The 21,167-nt window shown below is 47.1% G+C and overlaps 1 protein-coding gene across 6 annotated transcripts in view; it reads left to right on the top strand.

Moving 5' to 3' along the window:
* SLC25A25 (solute carrier family 25 member 25) overlaps nucleotides 1–7,588 on the top strand; it is a 52,925-nt gene extending 45,337 nt beyond the window's left edge. For all 6 annotated transcript variants that reach the window (XM_070955649.1, XM_070955650.1, XM_070955653.1 and 3 more), the window contains 7 exons: nucleotides 1,037–1,148; nucleotides 2,568–2,726; nucleotides 3,925–4,077; nucleotides 5,017–5,124; nucleotides 5,640–5,807; nucleotides 6,577–6,727; nucleotides 7,263–7,588. In XM_070955649.1, the coding sequence (XP_070811750.1) occupies nucleotides 1,037–1,148; nucleotides 2,568–2,726; nucleotides 3,925–4,077; nucleotides 5,017–5,124; nucleotides 5,640–5,807; nucleotides 6,577–6,727; nucleotides 7,263–7,447 (1,036 nt within the window). In that variant the 3' untranslated portion in view covers nucleotides 7,448–7,588. The remainder of the gene's footprint in view (nucleotides 1–1,036; nucleotides 1,149–2,567; nucleotides 2,727–3,924; nucleotides 4,078–5,016; nucleotides 5,125–5,639; nucleotides 5,808–6,576; nucleotides 6,728–7,262) is intronic.
* The last annotated feature ends 13,579 nt before the right edge of the window (nucleotides 7,589–21,167 follow it).

The raw sequence follows: 21,167 nt of genomic DNA on the forward strand, positions 1-21,167 counted from the left end.
CATGAGGTCTATTTCTGCCTGGCCCCTTGTCCTTGTGTATCTCCTAACATCCCCTCCTCCCCCCCTTGGTGAAGTTTGAAGCGGGTTGCATGTTTCTCGCAGGTCTGGCAATGAAGGGGCAGGGACAGCGTTTAGTGGTTGCTTTCCCAAACAGCATCAAATCCATCTGGCAAAAAGCTCTTTCATTTTACAGCGGAAAGAGTTTTGAGCAAAACAAAAACTACCGTATTTTATGCAATGAATCATTTTAAGTCATAAAATCATAAACTAACCCTTCCGGAGGGGTGTGTGTGTGGGAATCTGGAATCTAGAATAACTACCATATTTTTCAGAGTATAAGACGCACCTTTTTCCCCCCAAAAAAGAGGGTGAAAATCTGGGTGCGTCTTATACTCTAAATGTAGCCCTGCCTCTGAAAGAAGCTTCAGAAAAAAAGCTTTTATCTAAAATAATATGGCAAGCAACAAAAGAAGAATCAGTAAAGGTTCTAACCAAACTATGCTAACAAATCTGGAGAATGACACAATAACCAACAGATTGGAAGAGGTTAATCTACATACCAATACCAAAGAAAGGAGATTGAACAGAGTACAGATAGTCCTTCAGAATAAAAACCTCAAAAACGAAGCTTCAGAAAAAAAGCCTCCAAACAGAGCTTCAGAAAAAAAGCCCTTTTTTCTGAAGCTGTTTCGGAGGCTTTCAGAGGCAGGAAAAAAAGTTTTTTTCTGAAACAGAGTTTCAGAAGTTTCAGAGGCAGAAAAAAAAAGCAAGGCACAGAGCTGATTGGGGGTATTCCGGGAGGCCGATCCACCTGCCAATCAGTTTTTTTCTTACATTCCTCCCCAAAAACTAAGGTGCGTCTTATACTCCGAAAAATACGGTACCTGGATGTAACCAGATCAGTTATTCTCCCTCCTTGCCAGAACCTCCTGTCAAGAATGTCTTAATTAAAAGAAGCTGTTCAGTTTTGTTTTGTTTTTAATTAACACCAGGTTTAATTTCCTCTTCCCTTTTCTCTTCCGGCCGATTCCCGCAGCATGGATAGAAACGGGACGATGACGATCGATTGGAACGAGTGGAGGGATTATCACCTTTTGCACCCGGTGGAGAATATTCCAGAAATTATCCTGTACTGGAAACACTCAACGGTAAGACAGGAAGATCTCATACACAAGTAGAACCAGAACCAATTTTTTATTGCGCTCACAGACCGGCAAATAAAAGCATTAGAAATCATCATCATCATCATCATCATCATCATAATATTGTTGTCATCAGGGCACTTGGTATCATGTCCAAGAATTTTACAAAACACATCAAGAAATTGCAGCTTCCTGCAATAACACCAGTGGAACTGCAAAAAACGACGGAACCTCGTAGTTGGCTGGCAGCAGCCTGTATCAACCATTAGTACAAGTCAGTGGTATTTATGATACATTTTTTAAATGTTCAGTTGACTTGAGTTTCATGTTTAATGAATAAAAGCTAATAATAATGGATGTGGCAGTGCCTGGAGACAGCAGAATAGATGAGGAAGAATTGGAGAAGATAACAAAAAAGAAAGACCTACAAATAGAAATAGAATGACTCATGCAAAGGCGAGTAAGGGTAGTACCAATAGTCATAGGCGCCTTGGATGCAGTCCCCAAACAACTGGAGCATCACTTGAACACTGTCATTGGCATTGACAAATTCGCCATCAGTCAATTGCCGAAGGCAGCTTTACTTGGAACTGCTTCCATCCTGCGACGATCTCTGTAACACCGTCAAACATCCAGATTTGCCTTTCCGAGGTCCTTGGTAAGGACTCGATAAGTAGACAAAAATGCTAAACCCAGTCTGACTGTGTGAAGAATAATGATGATGATGATGATAGTAATAATAATAATAATAATAGTAAAAACTAAAAAAGGCAGACAGAATAATGTATTGCGATTGGTGGTGGATTAAGAGTCGGCAGTTAAAGTTTGCCTAATTTCACATATCGCGTACCAGAATTTGTCCGCATTCAGATGACCTAACAGTGCAGGTATTCCTCGACTTATGACCACAGTTCAGCCCCAAATTTTTGTTGCTGAGTGAGACATCTGTTAGGTGAATTTTGCCCCCTTTTATGACTTTCTTACTACAGCGGTTAAGCAAATTACTGTGGTTAAGTGAGTCCCACGGTTGTTAAGTGAATCTGGCTTCCCCCATTGACTTTATGTTTGTAAGACGGTCGCAAAAGGGGATCAGATGACCCCGGGAGGCTGCAACCGTCATAAATATGAGACGGTCTCCAAGTATCTGAATTTTGATCCTATGCTGCCATGGTTGTAAGCGTGAAAAACATTCACGGGTCATGTTTTTCAATGCAGTTGTAACTTCGAATGGCCACTAAATGAATCGTCATAAGTCGAGGACTACCTGTAAATTGTGCCTGCGAGGCTAACAGCTTTTTAAGCAGGAAACTGGTGCTTGTTTCCCGACTGAAACGTTGGCCGTGTTGGGCAGGGACCTCTTTAGCATCTTCAGAGTGTCCGTGATGATGGCAGAGGCTGATGGGTCTTGGCTGGGTTGCCTTTCAGATTTTCGATGTGGGGGAGAATCTCACCGTCCCGGATGAATTCACCATAGAAGAGAGGCAGACGGGGATGTGGTGGCGCCACCTGGTGGCAGGAGGAGGCGCCGGCGCTGTATCCAGGACCTGTACAGCCCCCCTGGACCGTCTGAAGGTGCTCATGCAGGTAGGAAAGGACCAACAAGGCGTGGGAACTTCGGCCTACCTTTTTCACACAATCCTGTTGGGAGCAGACCAGACACTTGAGGTCCCAAAGCCAGCCTGTCAAATGGCCAAAATCTGGCAGCCACCGCCGGCTTCAGAAGTAGAGGAAACCAATACGAAAGTTCAAACTTGTGACACCCTCCAGAAGTTCTTGGACATTTGCCCGCTGCATAAAAAAAAAAAATCGCCCTTACGTCACTCTTGTCATGTTTCGCTTCCAAAAGTACCACGCGTCCCCGTAGAGTTGGCAAGCTTAGACCCATGTCACCCGCGTTGATGAATGACCCTTCGGTCATTATGGGTCCGGCCTTGGCAGGACAGCTCTTGGTGGGACGCGAGAGGATTCGCGACTTGGTGGCACTCTCTTTCCTGTTGGCGATCAAAGGACAGCAGAGTTGTTGCTGCGTATTAAAACGAGGAATTTGGACTTTGCGTGGAAGCAGCCCAAGCTGTCCATCCACACATTTTTTTAAAAAAAAAATCAAATTCGGTGTGGATTTAGCTGCTGTGCCAAAGTCCGTGTTTTCCTTGGACTTCTTGTTTTGCCCAAAGCTCTTCTACCTTTTGTTCTGACCTAGGCTTCCCAAAAGCACAAAACCGACCCCTCGTCCCGATAAAACCCCTTTTTATTTAGTTTAAAGTGAATTCCTCTCCAGCAAAGTCCCGGCCAACAGACTTTCAAGAGATTTCACAACTACACACCTTGATCACGCTTGGAGAGTGGCCAGGCCGATATCTTTCAGACGCCGCAATACTTGGCAAGAATGCAGGAATGAATTTATTGTCTCCTGCAAACTCCACTCCCCTTTCGCTCCTCTTTTATTCCCTCTGGGAGGGGCCATTCATCGTCCACCTGTGGCTTTACTCCTGAGTCGACCCTTGTTCTTTAGCTCTTCCCTTCCTCTGGCAACTCTGCATATGCTCACACTGGGAATAGGCTCCAGCTGTTCTTCTCCCTCACTGATGAAGGCAGCTGACAACTGTCAAGACGGCCTTGGCCCATTCTCTGCCTCCGACACAGAGCCTTCCCCAGACTCCAGGACCTTAGCTCCGTGGGCCATTTAAGACAAATTGAACCCGTAGCTTGGCGGTGTCGGTGAGAAACGGACGGAAACGTGTCAACGGGTCTCCGTCCAAACCCAAAATTGTCTCTTTCTCAGGTCCACGCTTCTCGCAGCAACAACATGTGCATCGTCGGAGGGTTTTCCCAGATGATCCGAGAAGGTGGCACCAGGTCCCTTTGGCGTGGCAATGGCATCAACGTCTTGAAGATCGCCCCAGAATCAGCTATCAAATTCATGGCTTATGAACAGGTAAAGTGTCAAGGACCCCCAATAATCCAGGGTGATTTGTTTTGAGGCTGTTGAGGGAGGGAGAAGAAAGCGACTGATAGCAATAGCACTTAGACTTATATACCGCTTCATAGTGCTTTACAGCCCTCTCTAAGCAGTTTACAGAGTCAGTCTGTTGCCCCCAACAATCTGGGTCCTCATTTGACCCACCTCGGAAGGATGGAAGGCTGTCAACCTTAAGGCAGTGAGAATCGAACTCCTGGCAGTGGGCAGAGTTAGCCTGCAATACTGCATTCTAACGGACAGGAAGGAAGGAAAGGAAGGAAGGAAGATAACAATAGCACTTAGATTTATATCCCGCTTCACAGTGCTTTACAGTCCTCTCTAAGCTGCTCACAGAGTCATCCTGTTGCCCCTAACAATCTGGGTCCTTATTTGACCCACCTCGAAAGGATGGAAAGCTGAGTCAGCCTTGAGCTGGTCAGGATCAAACTGCTGGCAGTTGGCCAAATTAGCCTGCGATAGTGCATTCTAACTGCTGTGCCACCACAGTAGATAGATAGATAGATAGATAGATAGATAGATAGATAGATAGATAGATAGATAGATGATAGATAGATAGATGATAGATAGATAGATAGATAGATAGATAGATAGATAGATAGATAGATAGATAGATAAATAGATATAGGTAGCAATAGCCCTTAGATTTATATATCGCTTCACAGGGCTTTCCAGCCCTCTCTAAGCAGTTTACAGAGTCAGCCTCTTGCCCCCAACAATCTGGGTCCTCATTTTACCCACCTCAGAAGGACGGAAGGCTGAGTCAACCTTGAGCCTGCCAAATTGCAGGCAGCTGGCAGTCAGCAGAAGTAGCCTGTGGTATTGCACTCTAACCACTGCGCCACCGAGGCTCATGTAGACTTCTCCAGGCTAAGCATGGGACACCTTTCTCGGCAGATCAAACGTTTCATCGGCACAGACCAAGAGGTCTTGAGGATTCACGAGAGGCTGGTGGCCGGCTCGTTGGCTGGAGCCATCGCGCAGAGCAGCATTTACCCCATGGAGGTGAGTTGCCTTCTATTCTTTGCTCTTCTGGGCGCTGTTTCAAGCTTGGTTGGAGATTGAAGATCTCAAGAAGCTGACCCCAATCCGCTGCCATCTTGGTCTGAGGTCTCCACACTCGGTAACTTTTCAGACTTGTGGACTTCAACTCCCAGAATTCCTCAGCCAGCTGAGGAATTCTGGGAATTGAAGTCCACAAGTCTTGAAGTTGCCAAGTTTGGAGACCCCTGACTTTAGATGGACTAACCTTCAAGAGCATTGTTGATCATTCTGTGAAGAATAACGGGACTAGAAGACTGGAGGGGGTCCCAGATTGGGGAACATGGTTTGAGGAGATTCAACCTTCCCCCTTAACATTTTCAAGGGCCGTCTTCTTCGCAGACATTGGTGTACCTCTACCGCTCTGTTGCTTTTCCTTGGCGGTGAAATCTTCTGTGCATCCGACCCAGAGGTGTTGTTCCTCAACTCCCTCCTGTCTAGATTTCTGACAACCCTTCTGGTTCCTCTTGTTGGCGTAGGTTCTGAAAACCCGGATGGCCCTGCGTAAAACCGGGCAGTACACAGGGATGCTGGACTGTGCGAAGAACATCCTTGCCAAAGAAGGACTAGGTGCTTTCTACAAGGGCTACATTCCCAACATGCTGGGGATCATCCCGTATGCTGGAATTGACCTGGCTGTTTACGAGGTAAGAGATGTGGCACCTCTCTCTGGCGAGAAAGGGAGGTTCTTAAGATGGTGGTTGGTGGCCCTCAAAAACCCCAAGCAGAAGGTCTAGCGGTCTTCAGCTCCAGTGTTCTGACCCAGGCTTCCCAAGAGGATGAAGCAGACTCCTTTGTCCCGACAAAAATCCCTTTTTGTTAAGTTACTGTGAATTCCTCTCTTTCACATCCAGCGAAGTCTTTCAAGGGAGGATTTACAGTCACAGGCCTTATCTGGCTTGGAGAGCTGCCAGGCCGATACCTTCAAAACTTGGCAAGGAGTCAAGAACCAATTCAGCGAACTTATTGTCTCCTGCAAACTCCACTCCCCTTTCGCTTCTCTTTTATTCCCTCTGGGAGGGGCCATTCATCGTCCACCTGTGGCTTTACTCCTGAGTCGACCCTTGTTCTTTAGCTGTTCCCTTCCTCTGGCAACTCTGCACATGTGCACACTGGGAACAGGCTCCAGCTCCTCTTCTGCCCCACTGATGTCTGACTCCGAAGGCAGCTGACAACTGTCAGACAGCCCTGGCCCCATCTCTGCCTCCGATGCAGAGCCTTCCCCAGACTCCAGGATTGGCCCATGTTCCTCCCCAACCTCCTCACTGTCTGAGTCTGCCACCAGCTCCGCTGGTGGGCCACAACATCCAGCTTTCTCTCTGAAGCTTAGCAGCTCCGTGCCAAATGGATTTGCTCAAAGCTCTTGAACCGAGTTGGCTCTCCGTTGACGCTTGTCTGTTGATGGTTTCCTTCTAGACGTTGAAAAACAGCTGGTTGCAGCGTTACGCCGTGAACAGTGCCGACCCTGGAGTCTTCGTCCTGTTGGCCTGTGGTACCATGTCAAGCACTTGCGGGCAATTGGCCAGCTACCCCCTTGCCTTGGTACGGACCCGAATGCAGGCTCAAGGTAAGATAACACCCTCAGGATCTCTTGGAGAAAGTTACAACCAGCGGTGAGGCTGCTGGGGGTTCGCAGGGGTTCGGGAGAACCTCTAGCTAAGATTCTGTGCAGTTCGGAGAACCTCCAAATCACACTCCTGGCTGGCCCCGCCCATCCCGCCCCTCGCGGTCTGTTTTGGATGCAGGCAAATGCAGGGCGCGGGCGGAGGCTCGGGGAGGGCAAAAAACAGGCCTACCGGAAGTTCGGGAAGGCCGGAAACGGGCCTATTTCCAGCCTCCGGAGCCTGGGGAGGCCATTTTTGCCCTCCCTGAGGCTTGAGGATAGCCTCCGGAGCCTGGGGAGGGCAAAAATGCCCCCCCCCGTGGTGCAGGAGGCTGACTAGGCCTCACCATGGCCACGCCCATCCAGCAACCAGGCAGAGAACCCCTTGCTAAATTTTTTGAAGCCCACCCCTGGTTACAACCACCAAGGAGGGCTTTTTTCTGGGACCCGTTGACCCTCATCCGTCCCTTCAACGCCCGTCTCCTGTCTTCTCTTTCAGCTTCGATCGAAGGAGCCCCGGAAGTCACCATGAGGGGCCTCTTCAAACACATTCTGAAGACCGAAGGCGCCTTTGGGCTCTACAGGGGCCTGGCCCCCAATTTCATGAAGGTGATCCCCGCCGTCAGCATCAGCTACGTGGTCTACGAGAACTTGAAGATGACTCTGGGGGTGCAGTCGCGATGACCACCAAGTGGCCTCTTTTGACTCCTTTAACCGAACCTTGGAGCGACAGCTCTTGGGTTGAAATGGCCGTTTCATTCTGTGAATGGGTTGAAGACACTAATAAGTTGTGTGAACCAAGCTGTGATACTCCCAGACCCAGAAAGGGGGGGGGGGAAACTGGGGGAAGGGAGGGGAACAGGGGTGGGGTGGGGGCTTTTATCTTTGTGTTGCTGTCAGAAGCACGAAGGGGGTGAAGGACCAAACCAGGAAACACTCCCCCCCCTCTCTTTACCCTTTGGCCAAGAGACCATCCCAAGTTTCTTGGTGGGCTTCTAAGGAAGCAGAAGACTTGGGACAACCACACCTCACTTTTTCCCAAGCCGCCTCGGAGCGGGACGATGGATCCATCATCCCCTCTTGGGTTTCTCTTGTCGGGGCCGTCCACGTCTGCGTACCACGGCTTCGATTCCCAAAAATAAGACCTGCCTTAGCTAGAAATGACTAAGAGCCAAAATAATATCCCACCCCCCCACCCATCCACCTACCCCAAAATATCTTTGCTGTTTACATAACAATCTGCTGGGCGAGAGAGCGATTTACATTACAATCCTTGACACTGCAATGTAATTTTTTTTTAAATTTAAAACAAAACAAAAGAAAAACCAGGTTTGAGGGACGAAGAATGTTACTTTTATCCTCTCCTATTTCTCTTCTTCCCCACAAAAACTGGCCAGGCAGAGCGGAGAGTTTGGTAATTTTTTTGTTTGCCAGCCTGGAAAAATTGAGATGCACTTAATTTTGGAAGGCCCCCTTTCAAGGTGTGTCTTCGCTGCTGATTATTTGGGGGGGGGGGGGGATAGAAAATCTCTGCTTCCTGTTGTATAACCCCCCCCCCCTTTTTTTTTTTTTTGGCTCACGATGAGCATCGTTTTTTGGAAACTCTTGAACCACGTGGCTTCTTCTGTCTTTTCTTTTAGTTCCTCCGGAGACGGATGCCAACACTTTGGTTTAGGGTGTAGGAGAGTGGGTTACAGCCTTATATTTTTGGGTGGGTGGGTGTAACAAGTAGCTTTTTGCTACAGGGAGCAAAAAAAAGGGGGGGTTCGCTTGATAATGGAGCGACAAGTTTTTGTGGGGATTTGGAAAAAGGTTGAGCTGCCTTTTTTCTTTCCTTTCTCTGCGAGGTTTTTATCCCAAGGAAAAAAAAAGGGGGAGGGGGAATTGTAGCAGCCGTATTTATGACTTTCCCAAGGGGCTCTCAGCCCCTTCTGGGGAAGGCGGGGGTGGGTGGATGGGGGGGAAAAGAAATTCTCTGATTTTTTTTCGGAGGCCAGCCTCTCTCATTTCATTTCTTGTTTTTACTGCTTAGAAACGTATTTATTTTGTATTTATTTGGAAGGCGAGCACAACGCCTGCCCATCTTATTTTTTATAGATTTGCGTTGCCACAGAGTTGGTTTGTTCGTGTTCCCTTTCGTCTCCTGTTATTTTTGTAGAGGTTCTCTGTATTTATGTTCTGAATTAAAAAAACAAAACAATGTTTATTTTGCACGTTGAAACTTGGAATCCCCCCCCCGGAGGAAGAAGGAAAAAGGAAGAAAAAAGAAGAGGCGGCCTCACCGAAGGGGGGCCGGCAAAGCTCGGTTTCCCCCCTTTCGGTGAGCGAGCGCTGCCCGTTTTTACGTTTGAAGCACTGAGTCAGGAGGGAAGAAGTTGAGCAAAGGAGGAGGAGGAGGAGGGATGGTGATGGCGGAGAGAATCTTGTTTTCACTTGCACGAGACTTTCAGATTTGCCTCCTTAACCTTCCTCGGGGATTGGGGCTGGTGAATGACGTAACCGCGCCTGTTTGGGTTCCGTTGATGTTTTTCTTCTTCGATAATGCAAAGGGCTGGTTGGACTCTAGAGGGAAATCTCAGGGACCACCCGAAACCAAGCAAACACATCACCACGAGGTGCCAGTTTCGTTAACGCACGGAAGAAGGCGGGAAGCTGCTGCTGGGAAGGCCGTCGGATGTCCCGACCGAAAGGGCGCCTCTTCCAAAATTCACCAAACCTTCACGAGGAGAAGCTACGATCTCCCGAAGCAGCGGTGTCCCCCCCGATGTCCTCCGTCCATCCGCTCTCCGCTGCCCTGTGTCCCGAAAGACTGATCTGATGGGCGGTTGTGGAGTCATCAAGTGTTTTCTCTGTTCTTTGTTGGGACCATCCGCACGCTCGTCTCGCGTTTCTCTCCGGATCGGTGATCACGACTGCGTCGTCGTCCCCCGTTTCCCCCCACTTGTTCTTCGGATGAGTTGTCGTGTTTTGTCTAGGCAGCCCTTTCTTTCCTTACCATTGGTGGCCTGGAGATAGTATTTGGAACATGCAAATCAATGCAAAATGTAACCGCCTCGGGAGCCGTAACCCGGGTTTACGAAGAGCAGACGTTTGAGAGAAAAAAAAATCCAGAAGTCTTTGATGGTAGGGAACAGTTTGCTAATAAAGGTTTATCATGCTAATATTTCTCCGGCTTCTGTTCGAGTTTTGTTTTTTTGTTTTTCTTTTGGTGATTGATTCCGACACTTACCCTGATTATCTAAATATGCAAAGCAGAGGTTTATTTTTAAATCTTTGGGGTGATGCAAATTCAGATGACATCCTGTTCAGTGATGGGATTCAAATTTTTTTTACTACCGGTTCTGTAGGCGTGGCAGGGGAAGGATACTGTAAAATCTCCATTCCCACCGCACTCCAGGGGAAGGATACTGTAAAATCTCTATTCCCACCCCACTCCAGGGGAAGGATACTGTAAAATCTCCATTCCCACCCCACTCCAGGGGAAGGATACTGTAAAATCTCCATTCCCACCCCACTCCAAGGGAAGGATACTGTAAAATTTCCATTCCCTCCCCACTCCAGGGGAAGAATACTGTAAAATCTCCATTCCCACCCCACTCCAGGGGAAGAATACTGTAAAATCTCCATTCCTACCCCACTCCAGGGGAAGGATACTGTAAAATCTCCATTCCCACCCCACTCCAGGGGAAGAATACTATAAAATCTCCATTCCCACTCCAGGGGAAGGATACTGTAAAATCTCCATTCCCTCCCGATCAGCTGGGACTTGGGAGGCAGAGAATAGATGGGGGCAGGGCCAGTCAGAGGTGGCGTTTACCGGTTCTCCAAACTCCTCAAAATTTCCGCTACCAGTTCTCCAGAACTGGTCAGAACCTGCTGAAACCCACCTCTGATCCTGTTCCTATTTTGATCCTATGTGACTGCTTACAGGTGACTTCCTAGTACAGATGTTAATTGGCCGATGAGACCACGCAAGGATTCCCTCGCTGCACCCTCTCGTATTTTCTTAAAAGTCTCTCGAGATGATTTCTCCCAACGTGACCCAGGACACAATTCTTAAAGATCTGCGTTGAATGGTAGAGTTCCAGAGAGGTCCTAAATTGTGAAGTGGGCAAGTTTTAAGCCTAACACAAGGCAGAGATTACACACATGGCATAGACTTATATAAATTGGGCTGCAGATTGGGGATCCCACCTTCAATCTCCTGTTCCTCCCCCCCCCAATTGTGGATTTTCTCATGGGGAAGCATTTGGAAATAGCGGTGGTGCATTCTACTCTACTCTACTCTACTCTACTCACCAGGTGTTCTCAAGTTCTTTTGTCAGGAGGAAAAATTGGAGAAGTTATCGGGGGTGGATTATGGTGTCCTTGCCTTGATCGATAAGTCAGTGGGTGAAGGGGTGTCCATGAAGGTCATTAACCGGTCTTCCAAGATTAGTGACCATCTTGGCTTCCCATCAAGAAGGGAACGTCTTCTGGGGGAAGAGAGATGTTCAGACTGGAAAGTGTCGGTTAGCCCGGAAGGATGGGGAAAAAAAATGTGTCCTAGAAAACCACCGTCACAAACATCAGGACTTCCTATGCATCCAACAACAAAGACAGCTCAAAAACATCACCCAGAGAGAAGCTGGAAGTTCTCAAGAACTTTTAGAGTAAGGTAGGGAATCAGAAGCTGCTGTTGTGGAGGAAGAAAGTGCAGGTTTTGAAGAGCAGGTTGTTAAGAAGGTCCTTCTAAGGTTTCAGCCAGAATTTGGAGCACTAGAGAAGTCATCTTCCCCATCTTCTGAACTTTTGAAATATTAAAAAAACACCACCACCTTTTTAGCTTTCCTAAGTTTTCTGTTCTTCATTTAACTCTAACCTGGAGTTACGTTCGCTTTCCAAACCATTGGAGAATAGTCCAAACCCATCCTAGCAGTCAACTCAACCCAACCCAACTCATGGCCATTTCTAAGCTCAAGCACCATTAGACCAACGTTGGGAATTCAACGTTGATGGCAGCAGATTCGGACAGTGAGGAGGTTGGGGAGGAACATGGGCCAGTCCTGGAGTCTGATGAGGGCTCTGAATCGAAGGCAGAGAGGGGGCCGGGACCGTATGCCAGTTATCAACTGCCTTCGGACATCAGTGGGGCAGACAAACAGCTGGAGCCTGTTCCCAGCTGGGCATGCGCAGAGTTGCCAGACGAAGAGAACAGCTAAAGAACAAGGGTCGACTTGGGGGTAAGGCCACAGGTGGACGATGGATGGCCCCTCCGATAGGGAATAAAAGAGAAGCTAAATATTAGTTCATTCCTGCATTCCTGCCAAGTGTTGCAGCATCTGAAAGATATCGGTCTGGCCACTCTCCAAGCCTGATAAAGGTCGGTAATTGTGAACTATCTTGAAAGACTTTGCTGGAGAGGAATCCACTGTACATTAAATAAAAGGGGTTTTTGTAGGGACAAGGACTCGGTTTCGTGCTGCTGGAGAAGCCTAAGTCAGAAACACCACCTTAGAAGAAACTTCTAAGGCCTCTTCTAAGAGGTCTCACATGCAAACGCTAACTCTTCGTTTAGGGGAGTACAGAAAGGTCATTCTCCATAAAACACGTGCTTGTCAAAGCAAGTTCATTTGAACTAGGAATGATGCAGGCCAGCAATTAAGCCAAAAATCTTCGCTTCAGGTCATAGCTCTTGTTTGGAGCACCTTCTGCTGCTTGAATTTGGGTGTCTTATTTCTGGAAGAGATGCTTACATTTAACCAGTGTCCTCCATTAGTTGTATGGATGAACAGGTTTGATGAACATGGAATGCCCAAACAAGCATTGGTTCAGAAAATGGAATCTTGGGTGGTAGCATCTAGACATCTCTGACCGTGGAAACTTAAGCAGAGCCAACCTTGGTTAGGACTTGTTGTTATTGTTGTTAGTTACGAAGTTGTGTCCAATCCACTGCAATTTCATGGACCACGTTCCTCCAGGCCTTCCTGTCCTCTACCATCCCCCGGAGTCCATTTAAGCTCACGCCGACTGCTTCAGTGACTCCATCCAGCCCCCTCGTTCTCTGCCGTCCCCTTCTTCTTTTGCCCTCCATCGTTCCCAGCATGAGGCTCTTCTCCAGGGAGTCCTTCCTTCTCATTAAGGTGGCCAAAGGATTTGAGTTTCCTCTTCAGGATCTGGCCTTCTAAAGAGCAGTCAAGGTTGATCTCCTCTAGGACTGACCAGTTGGATTGCCCTGCAGTCCAAGGGACTCAAAGGAGTCTTCTCCAGCACCATCGTTCAAAGGCCTCAATTCTTTGGCGCTCAGCCTTCCTTATGGTCCAACTTTCACAGCCATCCATTGCAACTGAGAAAACCATCGCCTTGACTATACACACTTTTGTGGACAGCGTGATGTCTGCTTTTTAGTAAGCTATCTAAATTTGCCATAGCTTTCCTCCCTAGGAGCAAGCGTCTTTTAATTTCTTGGCTGCAGTCCCCATCTGCAGTGATCTTGGAGCCCAGGAAAATAAAATCTGTCACTACCTCCATTTCTTCCCCATCTATTTGCCAGGAATTGAGAGGGCCGGGTGCCATGATCTTAGTTTTCTTAATGTTGAGTTACAAGCCAACTTTTGCACTCTCCTTCTTCACCCGCATCAAGAGGCTCTTTAGTTCCTCTTCGCTTTCTGCCATTGGAGTGGTATCATCTGCATATCTGAGGTTGTTGATATTTCTCCCGGCAATCTTAATTCCAAGTTTTGATTCATCGTGGAGAATCAACCTTGGTTAGGACTTGTTTGGGAGACACCAAGAGTTCCAAGGCTCCAGGCTAGACTGGAAAACCCAAAAAAACCACTCTTAAGGAAAGGGCAAATATTTTCTGGAAAATCAGAATATGGTTGGCCGGATGGATAGTCTCCAAAAATTCATCCTTGCTCAAGATACCTTTAGAAGAAACAATAATTTTAGGAATCTCCAGATTTGCAATGCTGGTTGTTCTCCACAGTGGGGGACCGTTCTAGTCTGCTGCTTTCCACATCATAAATTTCTAAACACAAGAAGAACCTCAAAAGGACCTCCTCCTCCTTTGGCATGGAAAAGGCTGGAGCAGCTGTTGGTGCCGAATGCCAGGAATGGAAATGTATTTATTTATTTATTTATTTATTTATTTATTTATTTATTTATTTATTTATTTATTTATTTTTATTTCTATACCGCCCTTCTCTCGCAGGACTCAGGGCGGTGCACAGCCAAAATAAAACATTGTATACAAAATTTAAAAAACAATTTAAAAACAATTAAATAATTTTGGCCCAAATAATTTAAAACAACCCAAATTAAAACCGAATCAATTAAAACTGAGAGGACGGGATCAGTTCGTTGTTGCAAGTCCCAGGAATGAAGGATTAATACGATAGCACAAGCCACCTACAAGGCATCTACGTAGCTCGTCCAGGAGGGGGAGACGTTGGCCAATAGTTTGGCATCTTGTGCGCAGATCTTTCCAGGGTTGGTTAGAAGTCCCTTCTTGACTCAAAAAACACCAATTGCATGATGAGTTTAGACATTTAGAGCAAAGAGAGACTTTTTCTCAACCAGGATAACTCAAAAAGTTGTAGACTGAAATCTTCCAAGCTTACAGATGATCCAGCTCATCGGTTAGGTCTTGGGGACGATTTGATGGATATACCCATCTATGATTTTGCTACTTCCAGAGTTCCTGACAAAATGAAAAGCCATGTACGATTATCTGCAAAACCATCCCTTATCCAAAAAAGAAAACAAGACCTATAAACTCCCAATGAATGTGAGCCAACTTTTCTAGTTTGGTGTCACTGTGGTTCTTCTCAAACATCCATGAAGAGTTAGTCCACCCAAGTGTTGCCACCCAAGTTTTGAAGAGTAGTATATAGTTTTAGTTAGATTCAAGATATAGCAAACTAGACTTCCCCCAACTTTTTAGTGGGATCTTCCAAGTTCTTGCCCGATGTCCAAGTAATTCAGGAGAACCACCATCTTCTCCATGGTTCCAGATAGATAGATAGATAGATAGATAGATAGATAGATAGATAGATAGATAGATAGATAGATAGATAGATAGATAGATATAGATAGATGATAGATAGATAGATACTGTAGATAGAATGAATTCTTTCTTGGCGAAGTGTGATTGGACACACAAGGAATTTGTCTTCGGTGCATATCAGTATATAAAGACAAGTGTGATTGGACACACAAGGAATTTGTCTTTGGTGCATATGTTCTCAGTATACATAAAAAGACAAGATACATTCATCAAGAATCATAAAGTACAACACTTAATGATAATCATAAGTTTCAAATAAGCAATCAAATCATACTAGGAAACAATATAAATCGTAAGGATACAGCAACAAGTTACGGTCATGCAGTCATAAGTGGAAGGAGATGGGTGATGGGAACGATGAGAAGTTTAATAGTAGTGCAGATTTAGTAAATAGTTTGACAGTGTTGAGGGAATTATTTGTTTAGCAGAGTGATGGCATTCAGGAAAAAACTGTCCTTGTGTCTAGTTGTTCTGGTGTGCAGTGCTCTATAGCGTCGTTTCGAGGGTAGGAGTTGAAACAGTTTATGTCCAGGATGCGAGGGGTCTGCAGATATTTTTACAGCCCTCTTTTTGACTCGTGGGAGGAAAACAAGAAAAATAAATCTGCCTCTGCCTCCCAGCATCCATCCGGCCCATTCGCTGCAGCCGGTTCGCCGCAGGCCGTTCATTTCGGCCCATTCACCATGGCCCATTCGCCGCTGCCAGTTCGTCGCGGGCCATTCGGTGCAGCCCATTCGGCAGTGCCCATTTGCTGCCGTCCTTTCGTCGTGGCCCATTCGCCGTGGCCCATTCACTGCTGCCCGTTCGCCACTGCCGCGGCATGTTCTAGAACAGCTGATCAGCGCCGCACCAAACCCCCTGCCTCAATATTCACTGTATAAGACACACAGAGATTTCCACCCACTATTTTTTTGAGGGGGGAGTGCATCTTATACTCTGAAAAATACGGTAAGTTTTGGACACCATAGCCCTATGGTAGGTCCTTTCACTTTTTTTCCAAGAGGCGTGGCTTCACTCCATTAATTGGAGGAATGAGCTCTTCCCCCCCCTTCTGTTAATTATAGCAAATTAAAAACCACGGTGGGCACAGTACATCTACAGTCTACCTGGCTTGGCATTTCGGCCCAGGATACCAAGGTGTGCCTCCTTATGTGCCAAATTAACATATTAAACTGGGAGACCAGCCCATGGGGGAATAAAGACTCTTTAAACACCCTGTAAGAAGAACCAGCCAAGTAGGGGGATCCTAGTTGACCGTGGCATCTTGCCAGTGAGTTAGTGGGATTCCGAACATTCCCCAAACACGAGATTGGTTTAGAAGGAGCTTTCCATCCATATGTACCCTTGATATGGAACTGCCACGTTCTCCAACGTGGCCTCCTCCTCCTGCCAACTATGCTGTTCCTCGAGACTCTGTGACCCCAAGAAAAGAAGGATGAAAAGTAGACGTAGAACTGGATGGAAGGTAGTATTTTTTTTTTCCTTCTGCAAATGAGAAATTTCCTGAAAGTGAGGACAATTAATCGGTGGAACGGCTTGCCACTAGAAGTGGTGTATGCTCCAACACTCGAGGGTTTTAAGAAGAGATCGGGCAGCCGTTTCTCTGAAATGGGATAGGGTTTCCTGCCTCAGCAGCGGGGTTGGACTAGATGACCTCCAAAGTCCTAGTAGAAGACCTTACCAAGGTCTTTATAATGTCTTGGTAAGACCGCACTTGGAATACTGCATCCAGTTTTACATTCACCACGATGTAAAAAAGAGGTGGAGACTCTTTTTTCTTTCTAGAGTGCTCTTTCTAGAGAGAAGTGAAGAGCAACCAAGATGATTAGGGGACTGGAGGCGAAAACGTATGAAGAACAGTTGCAGGAACTGGGTATGTCTAGTCTGATGAAAAGAAGGACCAGGAGAGACATGATAGCAGTCTTCCAATTTCTCAGGGGTTGCCACAAAGAAGAAGGAGTCAAGCTATTCTCCAAAGCACCTGAAGGTAGAACAAGAAGCAACGGGTGGAAACTCATCAAGGAGAGAAGCAACTTAGAACTAAGGAGAAATTTCCTGACAGTGAGAACAATTAACCAGTGGAACAACTGGCCTCCAGAAGTTGTGAATGCTCCAACACTGGAAGTTTTTAAGATGTTGGATAACCATTTGTCTGAAGTGGTGTAGGGTTTCCTGCCCGAGCAGGGGGTTGGACTAGAAGACCTCCAAGGTCCCTTCCATCTCTGTTATTCTGCCCCCCCTTATGATTCTGTTATTCGGTGGTCCATTTCAAAAAGTTTCTTCATTCCAGCCCTCTCCCCTCCCCACTTTGGCCACCTCAGCCCCTGCCTCTCCATCCAGATGGAACGGGTGTTTAAAAAATTTCATACCATTTCTTTGGATTCGGCCGATAAAACACCCGGTCCCCAAAGGCTCATATTCTCCCAACCCTTCAAAACTCTTTTCAATGGAGCCCTTTATAACACAGTGATGGGGAGAGGAGGGGAGGGAGGAGGGCGAGGAAGGCCTCATTAGTATTTCTACCTATACGCTTTTCTTTCTCTTTCCGTGGCTTCCTGTTCGGATTGGAACAGATCTCCGTACGGGGGAGGGGGTTGGAGTGTGTGTGGATGGAATGGGTGGAAAATGCATTTATTTAGTCTTGGCACCACCACCCTAAATAGCAAAGGCGTGGTCGGTGTAGGTCGAGGGAGTTAGAGAGGGCGTTTGTGGGGTGAAGGGCAGCGTTGTCCTCTGGCTTTTAGACGGATGAAGAACCTCTATTCATGCCTGGGAAAAGTTGGAGGAAAGCAGAGAACTGGAATGCAGAAGGAAAAGATCCTGCCTGGTGGAAGCTCCTCCTGGTCGAAGGAGGTCGGCCGCTGGAAATATGGGAGGGTTACTCATTGCGTTCTTGTAGCTGTAGAACAGTGATGGCGAACATTTTTTTGGCACCGAGTACCAAAAATGGAGTGCGCGTGGGGGGCACCAAGTGCCGAAAAGGGAGCACATCGCGAGCGCCAGCGCTCGTCAGGGCCGCGACCCGGAAGAGGAGCTGCCCAGGGGGCATGTGTATGCTGGAAAAGGTACTTCCGGTTTCCGGCGCGTACATGCGCGCCGGCCAGCAAGTCTTCCGGTTACTGCCGCACATGCGTACGAGCCGATCAGCTGGCCGGCGCACATGCTCACGCCAGAAAATGGAAGTCCGGCTGTTCCGGTTTCTGGCACTGCCGCACGCACAAAGGCTAGCTGATCGCCTCGTGCGCATGCATGCCAGAAACCCGGAAGAGAACGGGCAACGCCATGCGTGCCAGGCAACATGGCTCCGTGTGCCACTTCGGACACGCATGCCATAGCTTCGCTATCACGGCTATAGAAGTTTCTGCTGATTGTCTAGGATTGTGGAGTGGGTTCTCATTTTTGAAGGATGACGGATAAGTGACTATCCGACAAGGAAAGAAGAGTTGCACATAGCGGGTGGGTGGGTCTTCCCGCTAGGGTGAAGCTGGAAAGGGGTCTTTCATTCCCTCCCGTCTGTTCCGCTTCAATGTGATGCAAATAAATTTTGAGGGGCTGCCACAAAGAAGAGGGGATTGAATTATTATCCAAAGCACCACAGGGCAGGACAAGAAGCAATGGTTGGAAACTAATCAAAGAGAGAAGCAACCTGGAATGAAGGAGAAACTTCCGAACAGTGAGGACAATTAACCAGTGGAACAGCTTGCCACTTGAAATCGTGGGCGCTCCATCACTGGAGACTTTTAAGAAGAGACTGGACAGTCTCTTGTCTGAGATGGTATAGGTTCTCTTGCTTGAGCAGGGGGTTAGACTAGAGGACCTCCAAGCATTCTGTTCCGTTCCGTTCCGTTCCGTTCCGTCCCATTCCATTCCAATTGCTATTCTATTCTATTCTATTCTATTCTATTCTATTCTATTCTATTCTATTCTATTCTATTCTATTCTATTCTATTCTATTCCATTCCATTCCATTCCATTCCATTCCATTCCATTCCAATTGTTATTCTATTCTATTCTATTCTATTCTATTCTATTCTATTCTATTCTATTCTATTCTATTCTATTCCATTCGATTCCAATTGCTATTCTATTCTATTCTATTCTATTCTATTCTATTCTATTCTATTCTATTCTATTCTATTCTATTCTATTCTATTCTATTCTACGTAGCATGTTTTGGCTGCAGGTTAGTGCAGAGAGGCTTGGGGAGGGAGGGTGAAAAACAGGCCTACTGGAAGTTCGGGAAAGCCGGAAACGGGCTCCAGAAAGCCTCCGGAGCCTGGGGAGGCCATTTTCGCCCTCCCGGAGGCTCGAGGAGGACAAAAATGCCCCCCCTCGCTGTGGTGCAGGAGGCCAACTAGGCCATGCCCACCATGGCCACACCCACCCAGCGAACGCCTTGCTAAAATTTTTGAAGGCCACCCCTGCATGGAACTGCACTGTTCATCTTAATATAAGTGAGACCTCTTCTAAGACCTTCTTGGGAGAAACTTCTATCCAAGGCCTGTTCTAAGAGGTCTCACAGGCAAACGCAAACTCATCGCCTAGGGGAGTACAGAAATGTCATTCTCCATAAAACGTGTACTTGTCAAAGCAAGTTTATTTGAACTAGAGGGGAGGGATAAAACATTCTCTTATTTTCAAGACACCAAAGAGAGACGCATCGCCGGAGAGAAAAGGACCCCATTCTAGCTGTCACGGAAGATGGGAAAAAGTGTTTTCTTGACTCCCGAATTGAAATTTCGCACTTCCTTGTCGATACTGTCTGATTGATTGATTGATTGCTACACCCCAGACATTTGTTAGCAATGGAAGACCACCTCATAGCCAGATCTGAACTCCCAAGAACGTTTTTCTCAAAACACAGTTGAAAAACTTGTGCATTTTTTTTTTTTAACATGTGCATGCCGGTTTTTAAGGCTGGTGGCGAAGAGCTGGAGGGCCTCGTTCCACTGGGACTTTATCATGGCCTGTAACTGGCTAACCTTTTCAGCCCGCTGAGCCTCCAGGCGCTGGTACCTGGTCTTGCACTCCCGCAGGTCTTCCCTCTGCTTGGAAAGCCTATGCTCCTAGTCCTCAGTGAGGTGCTTCTGCTGAGCCTCCTTCTCGGCCAGATCCAATTTGAACTGAGCCAGCTGTTTTTTCAACTCTTTCTCATGGTGGCTGCTTAGCTCCAACAACTGCTTCCTGTTGGGGTCCTAAGGAGCCCAGGCAGGCAGGCGAGGAATGGCTGGCAGGAGAGGGGCGTGTAGAGGCCGGCGAGGCGCCCCTCGATGCGAGTGATATCGAGTTGGCCACGCCCATCCAGTCATATGACCACCTAGCCACACCCACCCAGCCAGTCCTTAGGCAGATCGTATTAGCGGTCCGCAGGATTTAAAATGAATGAATTTAGTGGTCCCTGAGGTCCGAAAGGTTGGGGACCCCTGTTCTAAAATGTTTGCTTGAAGGACCGACCGATTTCTTACTATCCTTCCAGAGACACAACTCTTGGCTTGGAGCCCTCATGCAGCCACCCTCCTAAAATCGTGTTCGGTGGAAACTTTCCTCCTTCAGCCAAAGTTGCCTGCTTTTCAACACAGTGGAACTCTTTCACAAGAAGTTCACCTGAGGGAAATCTACACGTTTCGGAGCCAAATAGTTGCACACCGACTCCACTCTCCCCCCACCACGCTCAGCAGACTAGAAACCACCAATGAAATAAGGTCATCTCCTGTCCCTTCAATCCACACGGAATTGCACCACATTTAGCCTCGAACTCAAAGGTGGACCTCAAGAGAATTTGGCCTGTAAAGAACAAAGGGCCTTGGTCCTTGCAATTACGGAGTTGCCAATTTGATCAGTCTCAACTTTGCTGCCAGAAGGTGACCTGAAATGAAGAGTTGTTCCAGGAGTAATCCATCCTAATAATCCATCCTAATAATCCATCCTCTTATAACTGTCTGGTTTGGTTCTGCAACCCAACAAGACAGACGCGGACTTCAGAGGAGAATTAGAACTGCAGAAAAAACAATGGCTACCAACCTGCCTTCCATGGAGGACCTGGATACTGCACGAATCAGAAAGACGGCTGTAAAAATATCTGCAGACCCCTCGCATCCTGGACATAAACTGGTTTTTATTGATTTTCTTGCATGAAAAGCAACATTTTAAAATAATAATAATAATAATCTTTCCCACAGTGATGTGCCGCATGGAACTATTAAAGCTGGCTCAGAAGAAAAAAAAATGAGGCAACAATTGTTTTGCACTCTAAGAATATTGCACCACCAATGTGAAATCTGCGCACCTTCCGCCCCACGCTTAAGACTCTTCTATTTCATCAAACCGGCCTGGTCTAAATCTTCCCCCTTTTAAATG

The sequence above is a fragment of the Pituophis catenifer genome, unplaced genomic scaffold (assembly GCF_029215685.1).
Source record: "Pituophis catenifer annectens isolate HBS135680 unplaced genomic scaffold, rPitCat1.0.hap2 SCAF_17, whole genome shotgun sequence".
Lineage (NCBI taxonomy): Eukaryota > Metazoa > Chordata > Lepidosauria > Squamata > Colubridae > Pituophis > Pituophis catenifer.